This window comes from Dendrobates tinctorius, unplaced genomic scaffold (genome assembly GCF_039654945.1).
Source record: "Dendrobates tinctorius isolate UK_male_01 unplaced genomic scaffold, ASM3965494v1 ptg000038l, whole genome shotgun sequence".
Classification (NCBI taxonomy): Eukaryota; Metazoa; Chordata; class Amphibia; order Anura; family Dendrobatidae; genus Dendrobates; species Dendrobates tinctorius.
Genome location: NW_027361706.1, coordinates 47,829 through 75,141, shown reverse-complemented (window position 1 = coordinate 75,141; position 27,313 = coordinate 47,829). Strand labels below are relative to the sequence as shown.

Sequence of the window (27,313 nt, the reverse complement as noted above, 5' to 3'; positions counted from 1 at the left end):
CGTATGCTTCATAATAGTGAGATAACAGACGTCTATGAAGGCACCGTGCAACGCCGGTTACAGAAGTCTGGAATGCTGACCCGAGAAAAGGTGAAGAAGCCTCGACTTCAATGTTGCCATAAGAAACGTTGGCTCCAGTTTACGAAAACGCACGAAAAATGGAAATGGGTTATTTGGAGCAATGAGATGAAAGTCAATAGACTAGGCTTGAATGGATGCAAATTGGTCTCGAAGAAATAAGGGGAAAAGGGGCTAACGGATCGAGAAATTGAAGGAACTTTCAAGTTTGGTGGAGGAAGCCTGATGATATGAGGCTTGGATACTTCACCTGAATCTATGGTGGTCTGAAACCAGCAGGACAACAACCCCGAGTATACGATTTCTTCACCAAACTAGTAGATTTGCTGGATTGCAGCCCCCCCCCAAACAGTTTCCATACCTAAATACAATTGAAAACTGGGTAAAGTTGAAGAAAAAACTGTGTACATACCCAAGTGAGTCGACCAGTACGCGCCAACTTTGGAAACGTGTAGTAGAGATGGGATCGGATTTCGGTGGAGACACGCTTGAATCTGATCGAGAGCAGCCCAGAAGGATTTGGGCAGTGCTGAAAACCAAAGGTGGATTTATAAATTTAGTAATAAAAAGTAAAATTTAGATTTTTTTTTGCGTAATCCAGTGACATGGAAAAGATCTGCATAACTTATCATATGCTATATGGTTGCAAGTCAAATTTATTTGAGATGTCCACGATGATGGTCTATGAAATGATCGAAATCTCATGATCAAAGCAGTAGTGGATGGTGAGATATGGAGCCTGAAAGTCAAAAGTTCAAAACATCATTCATTACCCTTTTTCTCATCGGTGTATGAGACTAATATGGTCCTCTGGGATGGATCACGGTGGTGTTGCGCAATTTGTAAAACTTGTACCCATGCTTCAATGTAGGGACAAAAGTGTGTGCACTCGTCCGATCTGTAGTATTTATTTTGTACCAAAAAATGCAAATTAGGGAAGAGCAGAGAGGTGCCAGACACTGAAAGGTGATGGCCGTTTTGCAGACATCAGTGCTTCCATTGAGTTTGATAGGAGATAAGTACGGAGACACTGCAGATCATTTAGGCCAGACGGGCTGCTCACAGGGGCACGAGGAACATGTAGCCTGGAGTTATAATTAGTGATGAGCGAGTATGCTCGTTGCTAGAGTTTTCCCGAGCATACTCGGGTGATCTGAGTATTTAGATGTGCTCGGAGATTTAGTTTGTTGGCCACAGCTGCATGATTTGCGGCTACTTGACAGCCTGAATACATGTGGGGAATGCCTGTTAGGGAATTCCCACACGTATTCAGGCTGTCAAGTAGCTGCAAATCATGCAGCTACGGCAACAGAAACTAATTCTCCGAGCGCATCCAAATACTCGGAGTTCACCCGAGCATGCTCGGGAAAATCCGAGCAACGAGCATACTTGCTCATCACTAGTTATAATATTGAAAAACAGCTCTTGAGACACTTTGGAGAAATGGCCATACCACTAGTTCCACCACCAAATGAATGTAACACTATGCTGAAGACTTGAGGAGTTCAACTACCAAAATATTGCCACCTCAAACTGTAATCCCCTCAGTAGGACCAGTGTGACGTTCCCCCGTGTAGGCTTCTTCATGACTGTTTTGAAATGACTGCTTCACTACACATGATTCCATTCATTACTTTATGACCCACTGACCCAAAAGAAAACCACCTAAGCAAAAAAAAAAATCATGTACGGTAATATCTGACTACAGTATTTTTGGGCAAAAAGAAATGCATTAAGAAACTATATTGAAGAAGAAAAAAAAAAAAAAAAGCTGTATGGAGTCACGTCTGGAAGATTTCTGCAGCCGATCCAATCGTTTGAATAAGGTGTGATGGGTTTTGGAGTAATTTTGGAGCACCGTTTTGAATCGCCTCGTCCCCATGATGTTTTGCCTGTGCTCCACTGGACCATGCAGAATGTCACATAAATCACAAAGTGTGTGAATCGCACAACCCGGTGCAAGGCTTATATGGCAATGTCTTGGTGCACATTCAGCTTAGTTAATCTCATCCTTTATTTCTTGTTGTAGGTCACCGTGCGAGATGCTATAAACCAGGCTTTAGATGAAGAGCTGGAACGAGATGAGAATGTGTTTCTGTTGGGGGAGGAAGTCGCTCAGTACGATGGAGCATACAAGGTACATGTATATTTAAGGTGTTAATTTTGGTGTGAACCAACTCTGACCCAGTCAAGTGACCAAGTCTGTAACCTCTGACTACTGGATGGGAGCCCTGAGAATCCTCCTGGAATCCACGGTTCATCGTTGCATTGTGTCGCATATGTGAGCGGCCATAGATTACCAAGGAGGCAATAGACTGGGTCCTGTATATCGATGTGCACCATATTGTATGGGGCTGTACGAGAGGTGTTCATTAAAGATTTCCCCTGACCCACTTCCTGTGGACTGAGAGCAATGAAACTTGGCACAGTTATTAGTCCTCTACATAGGTGCCACCTAGGGACACTCCCTCTTTTCCCATCTCTTTAAGCAGCTATAAGCACCTTGCTTGCAGAAGTCGACAGCTTGCTCCAAAAGCCACGTTATGACTTCAGAAATCAGTAATCACCTGGAAAATGCTTGCCCTTCAAAAATAACTTCATTGTTGGAAAGAGTTGGAAGTCTGATGGTGCGAGGTCAGGTGAATACGGGGGATTCGGTAGAATTTCAAAGCCACAGGAGCCTGCTTCCATTTGGGCAACATGTGAGTTGTGAACTGGTGCATTGTCTTGCAGAAGGTGGAAACCTTTGGTAAGCATGCCACATCTTTTGGTTTTGTTGGCCTCCCGCAATTTTCGCAGCATTGATGCATAGTATGCCCCAGTGATCATGGTACCCTTTGCTAGGAAATCCATCAATACTTCTCCGTGCTGGTCCCAAAATACTGTGAGCATGACCTTGCCTGCTGAGGGATGGGCACATGCCTTCTTTGGAGGTGGTGAGTCATGATGCTTCCACTGCATCGACTGGACTTAGTGATGGTCCCTGCTTTCATCCTGTGTGATCAGTCTGTTGAAAAAGTCCTCCTGGTTTCCATGGCACATTGTCAATAGAGCATGAGAGCATTCAACTCGTTCCTGCCTCTGGAAAGGTGTGAACAGCCGGGGATCCCAGCGAGCGGATACTTTATGCATGTGAAGATTGGTTTTGGATGATTTTTTTTTACCACGGATCCCACACTAATTTTGATATTTTGGGCTAGGTGGCGAATGGTTATGTGGCGATTATCCAAAAGGGCAACCTCCACTTGCTGGATGGTGTGTTCATCAATAGCAGAGTGGGGTCGCCCTGGAATTGGAGCTATTTGTCCGACTACGTTTGAATTGACGATGCCAGTTTTTGACTACATGATATGATGGTGAATCATTGCCATAAATATCTTTCATCTCATCGAATGTATCCTTTGGAGTGTGGCCTTTCAAGAAAAGGAACTTGATAACTGCATTTGTACCACTGAGTCCATTATCAAACCTCACACCAGTTCAGCACCTGTAAAATCAAGACCCTTATCAATTCTAAGTTGCAAATTGAGATGTAACTCTAGAGACTTATATCATTACACAAGTGCAGTTTCACCGTCCTGTGATAAATGGAAGTGGGCCAGGGGAAATCTTTAACGAACGCCCCTTGTATCTTATAACGAACAAACAATTTTCCCTTGTACAAGCCAACAGCAGGTTCAAAGTCTGACGCTTTCAGTGTATAGAGACTCCACTTCTGTAGTGTGATGAAGGCTGACAATCTTTCCTTGGAGGATGATGGAGAGTCTAGGTCACGACTAGTCCTGTCTTATTTGTGTGTAAGTCCTATTCTTGGAGTTGAAACTTTGAAGGGAGTCTGTTAGCACCAATTGCCTGTTTAACCCCTTCCTGACATCCGACGTACTATCCCGTCCATGGGACCCGGGCCCCTATGCCCATGGACGGGATAGTAAGTCTACCGCGGTCAGCGGCGCCCACATGGTGAGCGCCGCTGATCGCGGCCGGGTGTCAGCTGATTATCACAGCTGACACCCGGCACAATGACCGCCCCCGACACGTTAACCCCTTGCACACCGCGATCAAACATGATCGCGGTGTACCGGGGGTTAAAGGGAAGCATCGGCAGGGAGGGGGCTCCCTCCGTGCTTCCCTGAACCCCCCACGGCAGCGCAATGTGCAGCGCTGCTGCAGGGGGCTCCTTTCCTGCAGGCCCCCGAATCCATGATGGCGTCGGGGGCCTGCAGGAAGCTGGCTTCCTCAGTGCCTGCAAAGCGCAGGCATGAGGAAGCCTTCTGCACTGCCTGTGACAGATCGCTGATCTGTCACAGTGATCTGTGATGTGACAGATCAGCAATCTGTCACAGGACAGTGATGTCCCACCTGGGACTATGTAATAAAGTTAAAAAAAAATAAAATAAAAAAAGTGTTAAAATAATTTTAAAAAAATCGCCAAATAAATTAGAAAAAAAAAAAATATTCCCCCAATAAATCCATTTTTTGGAAATAAAAAAAAAAAAAATTTAAAGTACACATATTAGGTATGGCCGCGTCCGTAACGACCCGCCCTATAAAACTGTCCCATTAGTTAACCCCTTTAGCGAACCCCTTAAATAAAAAACGAAGCAAAAAATGATTTATTATCATACCGCCAAACAAAGTGTAATAACGCGCGATCAAAAAGACGCATATAAATATCCATGCTACCACTGAAAACGTCATCTTGTCCCGCAAAAAACGAGCTGCCACACAGCATCATCAGCGAAAAAATAAAAAAGTTATAGCTCGCAGAATAAAGCGATGCAAAAATAATTAATTTTTTATATAAAATAGTTTTCATTGCATAAAACCGACAAAACATAAAAAAAGACCTAAGTGAGGTATCGCTGAAACTGTACTGACCCGAAGAATAAAACCGCTTTATCAATTTTACCGCACGCGGAACGGTGTAAACGCACCCCCCCAAAAGAAATTCATGAACCGCTGGTTTTTGTTCATTCTGCGTCCCAAAAATCGGAATAAAAAGCGATCAGAAAATGTCACGTGCCCGAAAATGGTACCAATAAAAACATCAGCTCGTCCCGCAAAAAATAAGACCTCACATGACTCGGTGGGTCAAAATACGGAAAAATTATAGCTCTCAATATGTGGTGATGCAAAAACTATTTTTACAATAAAAAGCGTCTTTTAGCGTGCGACAGCTGCCAAACATAAAAACCGCCATAAATAGTAAATCAAACCCCCCGTTATCACCCCCTTAGTTAGGGAAAAATAATAAAATAAATGTATTTATTTCCATTTGGGTTAGGGTTAGGTCCAGGGTTAGGGCTAGGGTTAGGGGTGTGTTGGGGTTCGGGTTGGATTTAGAATTGGGGGTTTCCACTGTTTGGGCACATCAGGGGCTCTCCAAATGCAACATGGAGTCTGATCTCAAGTCCAGCCAATTCTGAGTTGAAAAAGTCAAATGGTGCTCCTTCCCTTCCAAGGTCTGCCATGCGCCCAAACAGTGTTTTACCCCCACATGTAGGGTATCAGCCTACTCAGGACAAATTGCAAAACAATTTTTGGGGTCCAATTTCTCCTGTTACCCTCAGGAAAATAAAAAATTTGGGGCAAAAATATCATTTTTGTGGAAAAAAATGATTTTTTTAATTTCACGTCCGAGCGTTATAAACTTCTGTGAAGCACTTGTTACCCTTGGGAAAATAAAAAAATTGGGGACTAATTGATCATGTTTGTGGAAAAAATACGATTTTTTTATTTTCATGCCCTGGCATTATAAACTTCTGTGAAGCCCTTGGGGGTTCAAAGTGCTCACCTCACATCTAGAGAAGTTCCTTAGGGGGTCTAGTTTTCAAAATGGGGTCATTTGTGGGGGGTTTCCACTGTTTAGGTACATTAGGGGCTCTCCAAAGGCAACATGACACCCGCAGACCATTCCATCAAAGTCTGCATTCCAAAACGTCACTACTTCCCTTCTGAGCCCCGACGTGTGCCCATACAGTAGTTTTCTCCCACATATGGGGTATCAGCATACTCAGGACAAAATGGACAACAACTTTTGGGGTCCAATTTCTCCTGGTACCCTTGGGAAAATAATAAAAAAATGGTGACTAAAAGATCATGTTTGTGGAAAAAAATACGAATTTTTTATTTTCACGCCCGGGCGTTATAAACTTCTGTGAAGCACTGGGGGGTTCAAAGTGCTCACCACACATCTAGATAAGTTCCTTGGGGGGTCTAGTTTACAAAATGGTGTCATTTGTGGGGGGTTTCCACTGTTTTGGTACATCAGGGGTTTTCCAATCGTGACATGGTGTCCGATCTCAATTCTAGCCAAAAACGTCAAATGGTGCTGCTTCCCTTCCGTGCTCTGCCATGCGCCCAAATAGTGGTTTACCCCCACATGTGGGGTATCGGCGTACTCAGGACAAATTGCACAATAATTTTTAGGGTCCTGTTACCCTTGGGAAAATAAAAATTGGGGTGAAAAGATCATTTTTGTGGAAAAAATGATTTTTTAATTGTACCGCTGTACGTTATAAACTTCTGTAAAGCCCTTGTGGGTTCAAAGTTCTCAGCATATATCTAGATAAGTTCCTTGGGGGGGTCTAGTTTCCAAAGTGGGGTCACTTGTAGGGGGTTTCCACTGTTTAGGTACATCAGGGACTCTCCAAACGTGACATGGCGTCCGATCTGAATTCCAGCCAATTTTGCATTGAAAAAGTCAAACGGCGCTCCTTCCATTCTGAGCTCTGCCATGCGCCGAAACAGTCGTTCCCCCCCCCCACATATCAGGTATCAGCGTGCTGAGGACAAATTGCACAATAACTTTTGCTGTCCAATTTCTCCTGTTACCCTTGGTAAAATAAAAAAAATTGAACCTGAAGTATTTTTTTTGTGAAAAAAAGTTAATGTTCATTTTTTTTTTTAAATATTCAAAAAAATTCCTGTGACGCACCTAAAGGGTTAATAAACTTCTTGAATGTGGTTTTGAGCACCTTAAGGGGTGCAGTTTTTAGAATGGTGTCACTTTTGGGTATTTTCTATCATATATAGACCCCTCAAAGTGGCTTCAAATGTGATGTGGTCCGTAAAAATAAAATGGTGTTGTAAAAATGAGAAATCGCTGGTCAACTTTTAACCCTTATAACTTCCTAACAAAAAAAATTTTGGTTCCAAAATTGTGCTGATGTAAAGTAAACATGTGGGAAATGTTAGTTATCAAGTTTTTTGTGTGCCGTATCTCTGTGATTTAAGGGCATAAAAATTCAAAGTTGGAAAATTGCGAAATTTTCAAAGTTTTCGCCAAATTTCTGTTTTTCTCACAAACGCCAAGTTATTTGAATGAAATTTTACCACTATCATGAAGTACAATATGTCACGAGAAAACAATGTCAGAATCACCGGGATCCATGGAAGCGTTCCAGAGTTATGACCTCATAAAGGTACAGTGGTCAGAATTGTAAAAATTGGCCCGGTCATGAACGTGCAAACCACCCTTGGGGGTGAAGGGGTTAAACCAAGCACAGGCGTTCAATGCAGTGATTAGCAAAGTTCAGTGCACCTTCCCACCTATGTTTTCCATCTATATCCTCACTCCTTTGGTTTTTTCAAGGCCAGACCGGTCAGTCAAGGAAGCGGGAGGCTGAGATGTATGGAAAATAAGTTGGTAGGAAGGTGCACTGAACTGCTCTGCTACACCAAGGGTTTGCTGAGTGCTTGGTTTGAACAGTCACTCTGTTGTGACAGGATGTGCTTGCATCTTGGGGCTAGATACCACAGGAGACCTATAAGGGTTTTCTGCTGCTCAAGGAGGACATAAACAATATAAGGCACAGTTCACACCTCCACGTTTTCCATTTATGTGCTGTCCGTGTGCACGATGGATAGCACAAGCAGCAATTTAAGTGAATACATTAGTTCACGTGTGCCTTTCTCTATACATATCCAGCATAACACAATTTTAGTGCACGATGTTGCATCCTTAGCCACAATCCTTTCTCAAGAAGTCACGCCCTCTATTGGTTTTTTTTTTGGGGGGGTTGACACTTGTCTAAAGAACTCAGTGGGTATGTAAAGATGGACAGAGCCATGGGAAATCGAGTTGGGCCTTCTTAAGATTATTTATTTTAATCTGGGATGTCAAAAAAAAAAATGGAAATGGACAATGTTTCACATGTTCCTCTGAAGCAGGTGGTTTCATGTTATGGGTGATTAGTGCAAGACATGTACCTTACTCTGTCGCCTCATTTGGGGGACACAGAACCATGGGTGTTATGCTGCTGTCCACTAGGAGGCGACACTATGCATAATCTGAAAAAGATTAACTTTGGCTCCTCCTCTGCAGTATACACCCCTGGACGGCGTCAGCCTTCTCCAGTTTTTGCTTAGTGTCGCAAGGAGGCACACCTTTTTTTCCGTTCTCTTTTTTTTCGTCAGCAACAGATGAAGAAAAGTGGGTCTCCAGCGAGACTCCCGACATGGCTCCTTCCTTGGCCCCCTTTTTAGGGGTGCCCGGTTGAAGTTGAGATGGCTATTCCCCATGTCGCTCCTTCCCCAGTCCTGCGGGTACTGGTCCGAAGTTGAGCCCCCCCCCCCCTCCTTCCCCAACCCCTTTGGGGTCTGGGTTGAGGTTGAGGCGAGGATGAAGACCCCCTGACGGTGACAGACGCACCCTCCCTAATCCCCCGCAGGGGGCATTAGGTTGAGACGCCTCAGGTAGGGTTGGAGAATAGGCACCATTCCGCAGCTTCCAGGGACCCCAGACCAGCTGAGGGATCCTGTTGGGGCCGGGGGAGGGTGCGGACTGGCATGGCACAGCAGAGACAGGGCTTTTCTGCGTCCCTGTCTCTGCAGCAGCAGCAGCTCCATAGCGCTCCAGGGGCCCCCCATACAAGAACCGCTTCCCCTGCTACCCCCACCGCTATCCAGTCGACCATTCTGGGGGGGTCTGGTACATCCGCCAACCCCCCCCCCAGACTACTGCGCCGCTCTGGAGCCCTCCTGGGCATCAGGCCTCTAATTTAGACCGCGGCTTCCGCCCAGCCGAAGCCGCCGCCTTTTCCCCGGCCCGCCCCCCGGATGACTAAAATGACACGCTGGAGTGTCATAGAAGGGGCGGATTGAGGCAGAAAGGGCGCGTTTTTACACAGCCCAGCGCGCCCTTTTCAGCTCTCCGCCCCCTCCTCCCTCTCCTCAGCGTCCCGGTGGCCATTTTTTTTTTGGATGAGATCCAGGAGAGGAGCATCACGGCGGTCTCCGGGGGGCACAGAACTGGGATCTGTCAGCGCTGGACCTAGGGGCACACCGGTGGGGTAAGCTCACAGCTGGGTTCTCATTACTCAGCTGTGAATCCATACTTCCTATAAGGCTCTCTGTGGGTTCCCTCTGCGTAGCCACCCCTGTACGATCCCTGATAGCCAGCCTCTGTGCACTATGCCGGGCTCAAGGAAGAGAACCAGGCAGGAACGTTTCTATGCATTCTGCACAGCCTGCAAAGCCACGCTCCCTAGTGGCAGCACAAATCCGCACTGCCGGGACTGCATCCAGAACTCTGGGTCAGAACCCCAGGGAGTCCCTACTGACGCTTCAGTGTCACAGGCCACGCCGGAATGGGCAACTCAGATGTCACAGTCTATGACACAGTCCATAGACAACTTAACTGCCACATTGCTGCAAGCTCTGCAGAGTCTGGCCCCGGCTATGGACGTTACACAGCAAGCGGACAGCTTGTCTCAGGAACATGCTGCTTCCGACTCTCACAGACGTAAGCGGACCCACCGGTCTTGATCACCTGAGTCGTCCTATAGCACAAGGTCGTTCCCCCCCCCCCCCCCAGGGAGAGACACCGTCATTCCAGGTCTCCTAGGCAGTCCCTTGTCACAGACACAGTGCAATTTACCACAGAGATCCCCCACCACAGAAGACCCCCGCCCCAGGTCGCCCTCCAGGGATCACCTTAGCGAGGCACAGGATTCGGAGGGCATCTGTGACTCCGACTCAGATAACGAAACGGAGAGGTCCGTGGTACCTTCTCCCCCTAGCAATACAGCGCTAGTTGAGGACATAATCTCTGCCATTCATCGGGTGCTAAAAATTCCAGAGTCGGCCCCGGAAGTCCCAGAACATAGGATTTGCTTCGAAAGTGTTCAGAAACCACCTAAGGTCTTCCCTAATCACCATGAGTTTGAGGAAATACTTACCAAACAGTTTGCGCAGCCTGAGAAAAAATTTGCTAATCGCAAATATTTGGAAGCGAAGTACCCCTTCCCACAGACAGACACCAAACAATGGACAGATCCACCTGAAGTGGACCCCCCGGTTTCTAGGCTTGCAGCGCAGACCTTACTCTCTCTGCCAGATAGCTCAACCCTCAGGGACGCAGCAGACCGGCAAGTAGAACGCATGGCTCGTTCTATTTTCAAAGCGGCCGGCGCCTCTCTGGGCCCTGCGTTTGCTTCAGTTTGGGCGGCCAAGGCCATCCTGGCTTGGGCCAAAAAACTACAGGAGGGTCTTCAAGCTTCAAATCCCGAGCTCTCGGACCAAGCGGTCCAGATAGCAGTGGTAGCAGACTACATGCTTCGTGCAGCCCTGGATTCCTCAAGAGGTGTAGCGGGAATAGCATCAAACGCCATCACGATCCAACGCATCCTCTGGCTGCGAGAATGGAAAGCGGATGCGGCCTCAAAGAAGTCCCTCACGCGACTTCCGTATCTTACTGGAAGACTTTTCGGCGAAAAGTTGGACACAAGGATAGCCAATGCCACTGGGGGTAAGAGTACCTCTCTCCCTCAACTAAAACCGAAACGCACGTTTAAACGAAGAAACCAGATGCGATTCCGATCCTTTCGGAATTCCTCGGGCTGGTCCGTCTCGCGCCCAGCGCAAAACCGTAACCGCAGGGACAACCCACGGACGCAGCAGCGACTGGACAGGTCTTGGCAGTCGAAAGCAGGCCAAGTGAAACCCAAGGGAGGAAAACCTCAGAACTTCGCTTCATCATGACTCACGAACTCCGGAAGACACCCCACCAGTAAGCGGCCGACTTTTACTCTTCCAGCAAGTCTGGCTGCCTATTACAGAAGACAGGTGGGTCAGGGAAATAGTGTCTTCCGGATACAAGATAGAGTTCACTTCCAGCCCACCGAACCGGTTCTTCCTTTCTATTCCTCCAACACCACCAGACAAGGCTCGTGCGGTCTCTCTCCTTCAAGCAGGAGTTGTGGTGCCGGTTCCCGCGATTTTTTACCAGATCTGTCAACGCTGGGGAACCCCGGAGGTGGACCTAATGGCATCCCGTCTCAATACCAAGGTCCCCAATTTCATGGCCAGGACACATGACCCGCGGTCGCTCGGAGCGGATGCCCTGGTCCAGGACTGGTCCCAGTTCCAACTCCTGTATATTTTTCCACCCCTCCCCCTAATCTCCAGGGTCGTGAGGAAGATCAAGCAAGAGGGAGTTCCAACCATCCTCATCGCGCCAGACTGGCCCAGACGTACATGGTACGCCGACATCGTTCAACTTACAGCAGACGCCCCCTGGCGTCTACCCGACCGTCACGACCTTCTGTCTCAAGGTCCGTTCTTCCATCAGAATTCAGGGGCTCTCAATTTGACGGCATGGCTCTTGAAACCTGGATTCTAACCCAGGCAGGTTTTTCACCGGCAGTCATTGCAACTATGATCAGGGCAAGGAAGCCTGCCTCCGCCAAGATCTATTTTCGTACCTGGAGAGCTTTCTTTTCTTGGTGCGAATCTCATGGACAAGTCCCACTCCCTTATTCCCTCCCGAAGGTACTAGGTTTTCTTCAATCGAGCCTAGACGCCAAGCTATCCTTAGGCTCGCTTAAGAGTCAGGTGTCTGCGCTTTCAGTCCTTTTTCAAAAGCGCATTGCTATTAAACCGCAAGTAAGGACTTTCATCCAGGGAGTTTCCCGATTGGTTCCTCCCTACAAACGTCCGCTGGATACGTGGGACCTCAATCTGGTCCTGACAACATTGCAAGCTCCACCCTTCGAACATCTTAGAGGCGTTCCACTCTCCATTCTATCTCAGAAAGTGTTTTTTCTAGTGGCGATCACCTCGTTACGCAGAGTGTCGGAATTGTCAGCACTTTCCTGCAGACGGCCTTTCCTAGCCTTTCACCAGGACAAGGTGGTTCTCCGCACGGTACCATCCTTCCTTCCGAAGGTTGTGTCCAACTTTCACCTCAATGAGATTTCACTGCCATCCCTTTGCCCGGTTCCTGTTCAGTGGAGAAGGCTCTGCATACGCTTGACCTCGTCAGAGCATTGCGGATTTACGTGTCCAGGACTGCACCTTTCCGGAAGTCGATTTCCCTCTTCATTCTTCCAGAAGTTAGTCGCAAGGGACTGCCGGCTTCCAAGGCTACCCTTGCCAGGTGGATCAAGTCCACCATACATGAGGCCTACCGACTTAACAGTTCCCCTCTTCCGGCCGGTATCACGGCACACTCTACACGGGCAGTAGGGGCCTCCTGGGCCATTCGGCATCAGGCTTCGGCACAACAAGTGTGTAAGGCGGCCACTTGGACTAGCCTACACACGTTTACAAAGCACTACAGTTTTCATACCCAGTCCTCAGCGGATGCGAGCCTGGGTAGATGGGTTCTGCAGGCAGCAGTGCCCCAAATTTAGGGACCTGGTAGCACAATATTCGTCCATTGCTTCCCACCCAGGGATTGCTTTCGGACGTCCCATGGTTCTGTGTCCCCCAGTGAGGCGACAGAGTAAAGGAGATTTTTGCGTACTCACCGTAAAATCTTTCTTAGCCTCTAATTGGGGGACACAGCTCCCACCCTGTTGCTCTTATGGGCCGTTGTTTACAGTTGAGTTCTCATATTGTTCTTTGAGCTCGTACATAGTAGCCTTCTAACAGGCATGGTTATGTTATTTGGTTACGTTCCTCCTAATGCTTTTGCACAAAACTGGAGAAGGCTGACGCCGTCCAGGGGTGTATTCTGCAGAGGAGGAGCCAAAGTTAATCTTTTTCAGATTATGCATAGTGTTGCCTCCTAGTGGACAGCAGCATAACACCCATGGTTCTGTGTCCCGCAATTAGAGGCTAAGAGAGATTTTACGGTGAGTACACAAAAATCTCCTTTTTCTACAAGTCCTCTTTTAGTGTATACAATAACCTCTGTTGGGGCAAAAAGAAAATTTCCCCAGGCAGTTGAAGCTGTAAAAAAAAAAAAAGGTGATACTCCCCTACCAGCACCCACCAGGTTCCGGGGTCGGCGGTTCCGTGGTCTGTGCTGACATTGGAAGGGGAGATGTCACTGCCGCAGCAGACAGCTGATTTGAGCACTGAATCCAGGGTCTGTGCCATATTTCTAAAAAAAAAAAAAAAATATATATAATTTTTTTTTTTTTTCCAAGACCGTTGAGAAACATTATTTTTACCCAGCCAACACATTTACGTTAGTGTCCTCAGTATTTTTTGCACACTATGGTCAGGAGGAAGAACAGCACTGCAGAGATCTAAGAAAAAAGTAGGGAAGGAAAGTATTGATGATTTTTATGATTGTGTGCGGTGGATGGGTCTTTGTGATAATCTTTACGCACTATGGGGTCGTGTCCCAATGATGAGGGATGCCCAGCAAATCGTTGGTTATGGGCCTATGTCTCTGCTGAGGCTAGAAGACCTGATGAGAGGACAGGAAAAAGACCCTCCTATAAGCTAGGAGCTGTGAAGCCTGTTCTTCTGTTGTCTTGCTTGCTTGTTTGTCTGTTTCTGACTGTTTATTCCTTAACTGTTTTTCAGATCAGCAGAGGTCTTTGGAAAAAGTACGGTGATAAAAGGATCATGGACACTCCTATATCGGAGGTATGAGGCTTCTTTGATGGAGGCGAAGTCATCGGATATTGTTTGTCTCTGAACCCCAAAAAACAAGTGCTCGGCGAATTCTCATCGACGATGTAGAAACATATAACGATCCTCTATAAAATCTAGAGTCCCTTCATTCAAAAGTATATGAAACCTACAAGAAGAAACAATGGTATGCGAAGTTTCCAAAAAAAAAAAAAGCATCAACATATATTTTCCAATAAATACATCAATACCATAGAAAAAAGGTAAACCCAAATAGGTCACCACAAAAATGGACAAAAAACAGAAACACAAGTAAAACTGTGCACCCTAAAATGGATGCTCTGAAAAGATGAGTTAACTAAACATATAAAAGGCCATATAAGATGAATATGGCTGGCATACATAGAATGAAGAATAATATAATTAATGGGTAAATACTTGTATAGGAAAATAGCTGTGTATGTCAAACCAATATACATTGTATAGGTCAATTGGCCATATATACAGTATGTAGGAACTCTACTATAGCAGAACATAAACATACAAAGGTAGGAAAATATTTGACTATAAAAGCCTCCTAAACCATGAATATACCTCACAATACATATATGCAAAATATTCCATTCTAGTGAGTTAAAGATGGTGATTGTCTGTGGACATGGTAAATGGGGACAGACTGTTGCACACTTCGATGTGCGTTTCACCCCCTACCCGTGGTTTTGTCTGGAGATCGAAACCATTCATTGAGGATGTACCTGCATTTATAGTATATTTCTGATTTGCGTAAAAATGGCAGAAGTTTCCATAGATTACGTAAGTCTGAAATTGCCGCAAAAACAAATCGTGTGTGTATGACGACATCCGGGTCATCACAGCTAGGAAGCATGCTGATCATGTGTGCGCAGTACATGATCAGCAAGTTTCTCGGTCAGTGCAGAGCTGGCAGTTTCTACAGCATGGGGATGCTGCTGCAACCCCATGATAGAAGCGATCAGCCTGCAAAAAATGATAGTACCATAGTGGGACTAAGTAAAAAAAAAAAAAATTATAAAAATGTTTGTAAATAATTGTAAAAATATATATAAATATTTGAATGAAAAAAAGTGAAAGTACACATATTTGGTATCGCCGCATCTGCAACGACCCGACCTATAAAATTATCCCACTAGTTAACCCCTTTAGTGAATAGCATAAAAATAAATAGAAAAAACAAGGAAAAAAACTGCTTTATCATCATACAAAAAATGGAAAAAAACGTGATCAAAAAGACGGGTCTTAAATACACATTTTACCGCTGAAAACATAATCTTGTCCTGCAAAACATAAACTCCATACAGCTATGTCAGTGGAAAAATAAAGTTATACCTCTTGGAATAAAGGGATGCAAAAGTAGTTTTGGCTATAAAATAGTTTTTGTGTAAAAGCGCCAAAACATAAAAAAATTGTGGTATCACTGTAATCCCTCCCCCGAAAAAAAAAAAAATCCTGAATTGCTGTTTTTTGTTCTTTCTGCATCCTAAAAATCGGAATGGAAGGCGATCAAAAAATGTCATGTGCACGAAAATGGTTCCAGTAAAAATCTTCAACTCATCCAGTAAAAAACAAGCCAGTACATGACTCTGTCGGCCAAAATATGGAAAAATTATGGCTCTCAAAATATGGTGATGCAAAAACTATTTTTTTGCAATAAATGCGTCTTTTAGTGTGACAGCTGACAAGCCTAAAAACCCGCTATAAATCTATCGCTGTAATCGCACCGACCCCAAGAATAAAGTTGCCTAAATCACTTTTACTGTACAAAGAACGGTGTAAAAATAAAACCAATTTTTCACCTGCTGTTCATTGCTTCATTTTGCCTCCCAAAGATCACAGTAAGGCTCGACGCACATTTATCCTGCGCTGAGCGCTTGCATCGGGGTTTCTGTGTAAATCTCTGAAATATGTGATTCAGACGGAGCCTATGGTGGAAGATTCCCTATAATGAGGCTTTGGAGGCACTGTGGACGCCGCCTGACCTGTCCGTCTTTTCAGGATTGCATAAAAGTGCCCTCGGCCACAGTTTTGTGCACTTCTGAAAAAGACACCGCTGAACAGAGGCCAGACGGAGTCCAGAGTAAATCTGCTGCCTCATTATATTGAATGGATCCTTCGGGGGTTTCATCTGAATCACGTCACTCGGAGAGTTAGCTGAAAATTCCAAAGTAAGTACTCAGCGTAGAGCGCCGGATAAATGTGATCCCAAATGTTATGTAAAATGTTCCCAATAAAAGCTTCAACTCAATCCACAAAGAAAAGCAAGTCCCCACTAAGGTCTGTCATTTGTTAATGGAAATATAGGGGGCTTCCACGTTACTGGTAGCACAAAGGCTCTAGAAAAGCGAAATGGCTCCTCACCCCCAAAAGAAATTCCACAAATTCTGAGCTCTCAAATCCAGATGCCCCCCTCCCTTCTGAGCCCCACAGTGTACGTAAACCACATATTGCATCCACGTTTGGCATTTCTGAAGCGATGAGAGTCCGCCTAACTTATGGATGCGTGTCTCCAGAAGCAGGGGCTAGGCATAATGTACTGGTCACTACAACGTACTGGTCACTGCAACGGCGGTTTGTAATTTTCACTTGGCAACAGTCATTGCTGCTTGTTTCTGGAAAATGCCCATGGAGTCAAAATCATCACTACACCTGTAGATAAATTCCCCAAGGGATATAGTTTCCCAAATGGGGTCACATGAGGGGGGATTCTGCTCTTCTAGCAAATAGGGGCTCTGTATATGGAGTCTGCAAACTCGTTTAGGAAAATCTGCGCTAAAATATGGCTAACCAGTACTATACAGTCACAGATGAGGTATTGCCACGTTCAGTAGAAATTGAGGGACAAATTTTGGTGCCATTTTTACTAACTTCTTGTGTTAAAATGTAAAATCTGGAGTTGAAACAAAATTGTGGTGGTTAAAATGTAGTTATTTTTTCTTCACTGCCCAATAGTATACAATTCTGTGACACTCCCATGGTGTCAATATGATCAATGCACCCCTAGATTAATTCATTGAAAGGTGTGTTTTGTAAAATAGTCACTTATGGGGGGGTGCTGTTCCACTGTTTAGGCACATCAGGGACTCTCCAAATGGGATATAACATCCACTAATAATTGTAGGAAATTTTTACATTCAAAAAGTCAAACCACTTTCCCTTGCGAGCCCTGCTCTGCGCCCAAATGGTAGTTTTCTCCCTCATATTGACATGCTCAGGAGAAATTGCACAACAAATTATGTGGAGCAATTTCTCCTGTTACCATTATGAAAATGCAATATTTTGTGCTAAAAACATATTAGTGCTGAAAATTAGATTTTTTTTTTTTTTTTTTTTTTTCTTTTTTAATTTTTACAGCTCAACGTTATAAACTTCTGTGAAGCACTTGGGTTCATTGTGCTTACCACACATCTAGATCAGTTCCCTGTGGGGTCTAGTTTCCAAAATGGGGTCACTTGTGGGGGATTTTCACTGTTTAAGCACATCAGGGGCTCTGCAAACGCAATAGATGGATTTTTGGTTCTTACCGTAAAATCTCTCTCTTGGAGCCTTCATTGGGGGACACAGAATACCATGGGTGTATGCTGCCGCTGCTAGGAGGCTGACACTATGCAAAACAAGAATATTAGCTCCTCCCCGGCAGTATATACCCACCGACAGGCACTAGGCACCTCAGTTGGTGAAAAAGCAGTAGGAGAAGCAACGAAACCACTCTAAACATATGTACCGACCCAACACGGTACAATTTAAACAGGGAGGGTGCTGTGTCCCCCAATGAAGGCTCCAAGAAAGAGATTTTACGGTAAGAACCAAAAATCCATCTTTCTTTATCGCCTTATTGGGGGACACAGAATACCATGGGACGTTCCAAAGCAGTCCCAAGGGCGGGAACAGCAATAAGGAACAGGAAGGGCTTAGGTCGGCCGGTGCGCCACCGCCGCCTGCAGAACCTTCCTACCAACAACTGCATCAGACGAGGCCTGGGTATGAACCCTGTAGAACCTTGCAAAGGTGTGCAAGGACGACCAGGTAGCGGCCCTGCAAAAGTGTAAGGCCGAGGCCTGGTGACGAACGGCCCACGACGCCGCCACGGCTCGGGTGGCGTGAGCTCTCACTCCCGGAGGGGGCCGTTTTTCCTGTAGCCAGTATGCTTCCAGAATGGTAGAACGAATCCAGCGAGCGATCGTGGATTTGGATGCCGGAAGTCCTTTCCGGCGACCCTCATAGATGACCAGCAAGGAATCGGACTGACGAAATGAAGAGGTCCTGGTGAGATAGACACGCAAGGCTCTAACTACGTCCAGTTTGTGGAGACTTCTCAAGAGGGTGAGAAGGAGGAGCACAAAAAGATGGAAGAACGATATCCTCGTTGATGTGGAAAGAGGACACCACCTTCGGAAGAAAGGCAGGAAACGGGCCTGAGGACGACCTCATCTTGATGGAGGACCAGGTAAGGGGAACGACATGGGCCAGCTCAGAAACTCTTCTGATGGACGTAAGGCAATCAAGAAGGTTACCTTCCATGAGAGAAGGGACAACGGAATGTCCTGGATAGGCTCGAACGGCGCCTTTTGAAGAGCGCTAAGGACGAGATTGAGATCCCACGGGTCTATCGGTGAATGATGAGGAGGAACCACGTGGGCGACCCCTTGGAGAAAGGTCTTAACCTGCGACAAGGAAGCGAGCTCTCTTTAGAAGAGGATAAACAAAGCAGAAACCCGGCCCTTGAGGGTACTGAGAGAGAGACCCGAATCTAAGCCAGACCGGAGAAAACCCAGTATGGACGGAATGGAAAAGGACATTGGAAAGACTTTCTTATCATCGCACCAACGGAAAAAAGCCTTCCAGTACCTGCGGTAGATGCAGGAAGAGGCTGGCTTTCTGGCTCTGATCATACTCTGAATAACTTGGCTGGACAGACCTGATCCTTTCAGGATCGCGGCCTCTACGGCCATGCCGTTACACTCAGAGACTGAGAATTCTCGTGGTAAAGGGGGCCTTGCGAGAGAAGGTCTGGAAGCCTCCAGGGAACGTCTGCGAGCATGTTCAACAGCTCCGCGTACCAAGGACGTCTTGGCCAGTCTGGCGCCAAAAGAATCACTGGTATGCCTACCGATTTTATCTTTTTGACCACTCGTGGGATCAAGGCAAGAGGCGGAAACAGATAAGGAAGTTGGAACTGGGACCACGGAGTCACGGCTAGCGGGTCCCTGGACCTGGCCACGAAGCGCGGAACTTTTTGGTTCATCCGAGATGCCATGAGATCGACATCCGGAGAGCCCCAGCGCTGGCATATCTGATCGAAGACTGTGGGATGAAGAGCCCATTCGTGTGATGCTAGACCTTGACGACTCAAAGTCAGCTGCCCAGCTTTCCACCCCTGGAATGTGAACGGCGGAGATTGCCGGAACGTAACGTTCTGCCCAGCACAGTATCTTGGCCACTTCTGACATAACTTGCTAGCTGCGAGTGCCCCCCTGGTGGATTATGTACGCCACAGCCGTGGCATTGTACGACTGAATGTGTAACGGTTTGCCGACGAGGGGAGGCTGCCATTGAAGAAGGGCCAGGGAGATTGCTCTAATCTTCAGAAGATTGATAGGAAGATGAGCCTCCTGTGGACTCCAGCGTCCTTGGGCCGTTCTCTGATGGAACACCGCTCCCCATCCGAGAAGGCCGGCATCGGTGGTGATGACTTGCCACTGGAAAGGGAGAAAAGACCTCCCTTGTAGAACTGACGCTGGCATTGCCCACCAAGTCGGGGATTGCCTCACTCTGAGAGGGAGGAGAATGGGATGGTCCAAAGACAGCGTGGTCTTGACCCAGGCTGAAACAAGGGACAGCTGGAAGGGGCGAAGATGAAATTGTGCAAAGGGCACTGCTTCCATGGAAGCTACCATCTTCCCCAGAACCTTCATGCAGAACCGAAGGGGAATGGGAGTTGGCTGTTTTAGGATTCTGATGCCTTTGGAAAGAGCCACAAATTTGTCCCTCGGAAGAAACACCCGGGCTAGGTTCGTGTCGAATTCCATGCCTAGAAAGGTCAGACGCTGAGTGGGAATTTAGAATGGACTTCTCTTTGTTGACTATCCATCCCAGGCGGCGGAGAGTATCCAGGGTTATCTGAAGACTCTGAAGGCAGTCTTGACGGGACAAGCCCTTGATCAAGAGATCATGCAGGTAAGGGATGATGAGGATCCCCCTGGAGCGAAGGATGGCCATGACAGTCACCATTACCTTCGTGAAAGCACGGGGAGCGGAGGCTAGGCCGAAGGGAAGCGCCATGAACTGGTAGTGATCTTTCTGAATCGCAAATCGAAGATATATCTGATGTTGCACACAAACAGGAATGTGCAGATAGGCATCCCGTATGTCCACAGAGCATAGGAATACCCCGGGTTCCATTGAGGCTATACCGACCGACCGAAGGGACTCCATTTTGAAATGAAGAATCTTCACGTGGGAATTGAGCAACTTGAGGTCCAAGATCGGAAGAAGGGAGCAGTCTTTCTTCGGGACTACGAAGAGATTTGAGTAGAACCCTGAAAACCGTTCGTTTGGGGGAACGGGAACAATCATTCCGGCGGAAAGTAGGGAGGAAACGGCCTGAAAGAACCCTGAAATGTGGGACCGCTGTTTTGGTGGCTGAGACAGGAAAAAACGTCTGTTAGGGAGGGAAGCGAATTCGATCTTGTATCCAGATGCGACGATTTCCCTGATCCAAGCGTCGTCGACAAGAGAGCCAAGCAACCATGAAAAAGGAAAGTCTGCCTCCCACCCTGGAAGAAATTCCAGGTGGGGGTGACCCGTCCCTTAAAGGAAAACCTGCCGGAACTGGCGCCTGAAGATCTGGAGTACTGTCCTCTAGATCTCCAGCAAAAAGCGGGTTTGTAAGGCTGGTTTCACATTTGCGTTTTTTAGCGCTGGAAAAAAACGCATATGTGCGCATGCGTTTTTTCCCCTATATTTAACATGGGTGCGCATACCTGCGCGCTTGTAAGCGCATGTATGCGATTTTCATGCGCTGCGGTTTTTTTGGGGTGTGCGTTGGTATTTTCCAGACGCAGCATGTTGCATTTTTTGGCCCTGCAAAAAAGCGCATGCGCACATATGCGCACATTTTGCGCTAAAAATGGCCATTATAGCCTATGGATGCGCATATGTGCGCACTGGCATGCTCATGTATGCGTTTTTTTGCATATGCGTTTTTTTTTTTTTTTAACCATGGAATTTAGGGGTTTGGGTTAGAGTTAGGGTTAGTTAAGGGGGGTTAGGGTCAGGGTCAGGGTTAGGGTTGGGGTTTGGGTCAGGGTTAGGGTTAAGTATGGTTTGGTTAAGGGTTAGGGTCAGGATTAGGGTTAAGTATGGTTTGGTTAAGGGTTAGGGTCAGGGTTAGGGTTAGGGTTAAGTATGGTTTTGTTAAGGGTTAGGGTCAGGGTTAGGGTCAGGATTAGGGTTAAGTATGGTTTGGTTAGGGTTAGGGTCAGGGTTAGGGTTAGGGTTAGTTAGGGTTTAGGGTTTGGGTTAGGGTTAAGTATGATTTGGTTAAGGGTTAGGGTTAAGTATGATTTGGGTTAGGGTCAGGGTTAGGGTTAGTAAAGTCATGGTTTGGGTTAGTGTGAGGGGACATCCAATGTTGGAAAAAAACGCAAACGCACTAAAAACGCATACAAACGCTTAAAAACGCTGCGTTTTTTTCATGCATGCTCATAAAAATGCTTGAAAAAAACGCAGCAGTTGTATGCTTTTGTATGCGTTTTTTCAATGCGTTTTTTTGCGGGAAAAACGCGCTGCAAAAAAAAGCAAGTGTGAAACTAGCCTAAGAAGGTTTTTTTTTATTTTTTTTTTCTGCTCCCGCTCCCTGGTGGTGGACTGACGATCTTGCTGGGCAGATCTTTCCGTGGAAGAGAAGGGATGAAAGGGCCTGGAATGGCCGAAAACCCTTTCTGTTGAAAAAAAACGTTATGGTCGAGACTGGGGGCGAGAGGTGCTTTTACCACCCGTGGCATCGGAGATTATCTGATCCCGCTTGGCTCCGAATAGCCTAGAGCCCTGGAATGGAAGATTAGTAAGCGACTTTTTTGAAGTAGTATCTGCATTCCATGACTTTAGCCAAAGCACTCGGCGTATAGCTACTATGATGCTGTTAGCAATTGCTACACAGTCGGCCGTGTCCAAGGAGGCGGCTAAAAGATATTTTACCGCATGGTTAATCTGATCCGCTAGATCTGCCAACTCGTCTTGATGAGCTGTCGCTAAGACGCCCCTGCGAAGAATTTTTGCCCAAGCGGAAATTACTTTCGCCACCCAGGCGGATGCGAAAATAAGGCAGAGGGAGGCGCCGGATGCCTCAAAGATTCAATCTGCCTGTCAGTAGGATCTTTGAGCGATGCCCCATCTGGAAGGGATAGAACCGTTTTTGAGGCTATCCGGGAAACTGGGGGATCCACCTCGGGAGCCTTAGTCCACTTTGTGAGCAGGTCTGCATCAAAGGGTTACAGCACGTCTAAGTACTTGCGGACTGAGAAACGTTGCTCCGGGAGCTCCCAGTGTTTGGACAAGGTAGTATCGAACTCTTTGTGATTGGGAAAGGTTCGAGATGGAGTCCTTGCTCGTTTAAAGAGAACAGAGCATTCCTGAGGGGGAGCCTTATCTTGTTTAATTTTAAAGGTTTGGAAGATAGTCTCATTTCGGCTATCAACCATGTCCCGTGTTTTAGAAACGCTGTCTGCTTCTGAACTAGATCCCGATTGAGAGTCATCGCCAGACTTAAGGTCGTCATCCGAGGAAGGGACGAAGTAGATAAGGCTCGCTTCCTAGAACTCCTGCCCTGTCTGTCTCTCTGAAGGTCGCGGTCAGGTGCGGACGACTCACGCCTGAGAGGCGGTCGGAGCACAGGTGGCTGTAGATAGCTAAGGTAATCGTTCTAAGACCTGGACCAGCGACTGAGAAACTTTTGTCAAGTCAGATACTGACTGAGACATTACAACGGCCCACTCCTGGGAGCGGTGGTGTCCACAGGCAGGGACTCGTGTGCTCCTGAGATGCAGACATAGTTGAAGGACTGCAGGATGGGCAGAAGGGAGACGACTGACCCGATGCCCACTTCTTTTTACCGCGCGCACAGGCGTAATGGGTAGCGGTGGGCCTGAAGCAGAGATCCCCTGAAGGGTTGGGCATAAGTAAACTGCGCTGAATGGCCGAAGGAATTGGGGAAGAACTGCAGAGGAGAGCTAATTCCAGCCTCAGAGCAGAGCCTACCGAGATTCAGGCGAGCAGCAGAAACGCCGAAGTATCCCCCAAGCAGCGCAGGAAGAGGAGTGAAAACCCAGGAAATGCTTGATGATGGAAGTGGGGGGCAGAGCTTAGCGGCTGAGCCGCGATTGGATAAGAGCAGCGGGGGGTGGGGGGGCGGCGAGTCGGAGGGCTGGCCAGGCCAAAGAGAAAGGAGCCCTGTGATGGGCTAGAAAAAGCGCGACAGCGCGCTCAGAAGGAGGAGGGAGCGCGCTGAGAGCGGCGAAAGTGAAACTGACGTCGTCGCAGCCCCATGCCTGATAACAACTCAGGACAATAAAAAATGCCGCTATTAAGGTATCTATGCCCGCAGATTTCTTGAAATCCCTGCCCAGGCCATGTGCTGTGCCCCCCTGAATATAGAAAGGGAGGCGCGCGCTGATGAGAGCAGTGCGTGGCAGGCAGGGGAGAGAGGCGGGAGATTCAAATGCCGATGGGTTCTCTGTAACACTGCGGGGGCTGGAGGGATCGTACAGGCACTTACCTGACGTCCCTGAAGAGGATGATCACAGGGGCCCACGAGCATAAGGCAAGCCGCTGGGAAATGTCCTCTGTACCCGCATCCTGCAGAAGACGGCATTAACCTCTTGTTGACGAGGAGAATCTTGCGATCGCCGTCTTCCTCTCAGCCCTGTCCCGAGAGAGGGGTGAGGAGGGGGATTTGGCAAGGACCAGCCACCTGTCCACATCCCATAGCACCAGAAGGTGATAGGGAAAAAGTCCTGCCAAAGGTACTGAGAGTTGCGATGTGGGATCAACCACACTGCCCGCTCAGCCGCCTGATATGGGAAAGCAGGGTGAAACTTACACCGTTTCCCGACTTGAATCTGAAAAACAAAAGACAAAGAATTAAAACGTTCTACTAGAAAACCTAAGGAAAAAAGTTAACTGCGGATCTGGGGAGATCCCGGTCCGCCTCCTACAGACACTAAGCACAAACTGAGGTGCCTAGTGCCTGTCGGTGGGTGTATACTGCCGGGGAGGAGCTAATTTTCTTGTTTTGCATAGTGTCAGCCTCTTAGCAGCAGCATACACCCATGGTATTCTGTGTCCCCCAATAAGGCGATAAAGAAATGGCATCCGCCAATTGTTCCAGCAAATTTTGCATTCAAAAAGTCAAATAGTGCTCCTTCCCTTCCGATCTCTGACGTGCTCCCAAACAGTGGTTTTCTCCCTCATATGGGGCATCAGCATGCTTGGGAGAAACTAAACAACAATTTTTTTTTTTTTCCTGTTACCCATGTCAAATTACAAAAAAGTTGGATCTAAAGTCAATTTTTTGTGAAAAAAAAAAGGTAAATGTTAATTTTTTTTTTTTTTGCCATAAAATTACTGTGACGCACCTGAAGGGTTAATGAACTTCCTGAATGTGGTTTTGAGCACCTTGAGGGGTGCAGTTTTTAGAATGGTGTCACTTTTGGGTATTTTCTATCATATAGACCCCTCAAAGTGACTTCAAATGTGATGTGGTCCCTAAAAAAAAAAAAAACAACAACATGGTTTTGTAAATTTTGCTGGAAAATTGAGAAATCGCTGGTCAAATTTAACCCTTAACTTCCTAACGAAAAAGAAATTGGGTTCCAAAACTGTGCTGATGTAAAGCAGACATGTGGGAAATGTTATTTAACTATTTTGTGTGACATATCTCTGTGATTTAAGACCATGAAAATTCAAAGTTGGAAAATTGCTAAATTTTCTCCAGACTTACACGTTTTTTTTTTTTGTTTTTTTTATTATTATTATTATTATTATTATTATTAATGCCTATTATACCGAAGACATTTTACCACTGTCAAGAAGTACAATATGTCACAAAAAATAATCTCGATCACCTTTGAAGCGTTCCAGAGTTATAACCTCTGAGTAAATTGACAGTGGTCAGAAGTACAAAAATTGGCCGGGTCATTAACGTGCAAACCACCCTTGGGGGTAAAGGGGTTAATGAACCTCCTATAAGGGTGTGTTCATATTCGGCATGTTTGTTGCAGATATAGTTGCACATTTACATGGGGTTACGTGCGGGCCCACTGGTCTTAGGCTAGTTTCACACTTGCTTTTTTTTGCAGCGCGTTTTTCCCGCAAAAAAACGCATTGAAAAAACGCATACAAAAGCATACAACTGCTGCGTTTTTTTCAAGCATTTTTATGAGCATGCATGAAAAAAAACGCAGCGTTTTTAAGCATTTGTATGCGTTTTTAGTGCGTTTTTACCGCGTTTGCGTTTTTTTCCAACATTGGATGTCCCCTCACACTAACCCAAACCATGACTTTACTAACCCTGACCCTAACCCTAACCCTTAACCAAATCATACTTAACCCTGACCCTAACCCTAACCCTGACCCTAACCCTTAACCAAACCATACTTAACCCTAACCCTGACCCTAACCCTGACCCTAACCCTTAACCAAACCATACTTAACCCTAATCCTGACCCTAACCCTGACCCTAACCCTTAACCAAACCATACTTAACCCTAACCCTGACCCTAACCCTGACCCTAACCCTTAACCAAACCATACTTAACCCTAACCCTAACCCTGACCCTAACCCTTAACCAAACCATACTTAACCCTAATCCTGACCCTAACCCTGACCCTAACCCTTAACCAAACCATACTTAACCCTAACCCTGACCCTGACCCTAACCCTAACCCTAAACCCCCTTAACTAACCCTAACTCTAACCCAAACCCCTAAATTCCATGGTTAAAAAAAAAAAACGCATATGCAAAAAAACGCATACATGAGCATGCCAGTGCGCACATATGCGCATCCATAGGCTATAATGGCCATTTTTAGCGCAAAACGTGCGCATATGTGCGCATGCGCTTTTTTGCAGGGCCAAAAAATGCAACATGCTGCGTCTGGAAAATACCAACGCACACCCCAAAAAAACGCAGCGCATGAAAATCGCATACATGCGCTTACAAGCGCGCAGGTATGCGCACCCATGTTAAATATAGGGGAAAAAACGCATGCGCACATATGCGTTTTTTTCCAGCGCTAAAAAACGCAAATGTGAAACCAGCCTTACACTTTTAATGTATGCACTCCGGAGACTTGACGTCATTTCAATCAAAGTTTGCTCTTACGATGGAAAAAGAGTTAACAAAGTTGCTAAGTACTTTTATTTACCCAAAGCGACATTTTCGAGGCAAGCAAATCACGTGCTGATTGAGGAGTGTCTCCCTATTATCAAACTTCCTGTCCACTGCCTGTTACGTGTAATCCGACTGTAGCAGCAGAGACGCCAGGATTACAGGGTGTGGGAGGGTCTGGGCTTCGTGCCTCTGGTCCTGCTCTCCCGTCTGTCGAACTGCGTCCTGACAACAGAGATGCGGGCTGTGAGCTTAGGGCAAGCAAGATATTGGAGAATGGGAAGTGAGGGGAAAGGGTGTTCCAGCACCTATAGTGCTGATAGTAGCAACTGGCCAATAGGAGAGGAATGACAATTTCTAGATGAAATCAGGGAACGTTCTTGGACATATTGGACCTATGTGCACTGAAGCAGTTTTAACCCACCACAACATGACAGACAGTTGTCACATGCCATGTCGCCGAATGATGCGGGTTCGCACATAGTCCCCATCCTTGGCAGATAGTGGCTGATTTAATCAGCCATCATGTGGAATTGAGCTCTGCCACGGCTGTTAATTACCACTGTCAGTCTAACAGCGGCATTTAACACGCGCCGGCAGGGCACCGATGGGTTGACATGACAGCCGAGGCTCTGCTGAAGACCCCTGTGCCTGTCATTGCCAAACGCCTGTGAAAACCGGCGTTCATAGATCATGATTTTAGCTATACGTAGCAGTTCTGATACGTAGCTCTGCATAGCACAGGCGATCAGACGATCGCAGCTTCAAGTACTGTTTTAAATACAGTATAAACTAAAAAAAAAAAATGAATAAAAAAAAATAAAAACACATTGAAATCACCCCCTTTTTCCACATTAAAAAAAACACAAAATAAATAAGTACACACACTTGGTATCTCCAGGGTGTGTAAAACTCTCATCAAAAAATTAATAAATTTGATTAGTAAATAAACTGAAACTCCAGAATTACTGTTTTTGGCCAACGCAACATTACAATAAGAGGCA

At 46.4% G+C, this 27,313-nt stretch overlaps 1 protein-coding gene across 1 annotated transcript in view; it reads left to right on the top strand.

Moving 5' to 3' along the window:
* The window catches only part of PDHB (pyruvate dehydrogenase E1 subunit beta), a 40,980-nt gene that overhangs the window by 1,920 nt on the left and 11,747 nt on the right, over window positions 1-27,313 (top strand). The window contains exons 3-4 of the mRNA XM_073574120.1: window positions 2,108-2,215; window positions 13,840-13,902. Of these exons, the coding sequence (XP_073430221.1) occupies window positions 2,108-2,215; window positions 13,840-13,902 (171 nt within the window). The remainder of the gene's footprint in view (window positions 1-2,107; window positions 2,216-13,839; window positions 13,903-27,313) is intronic.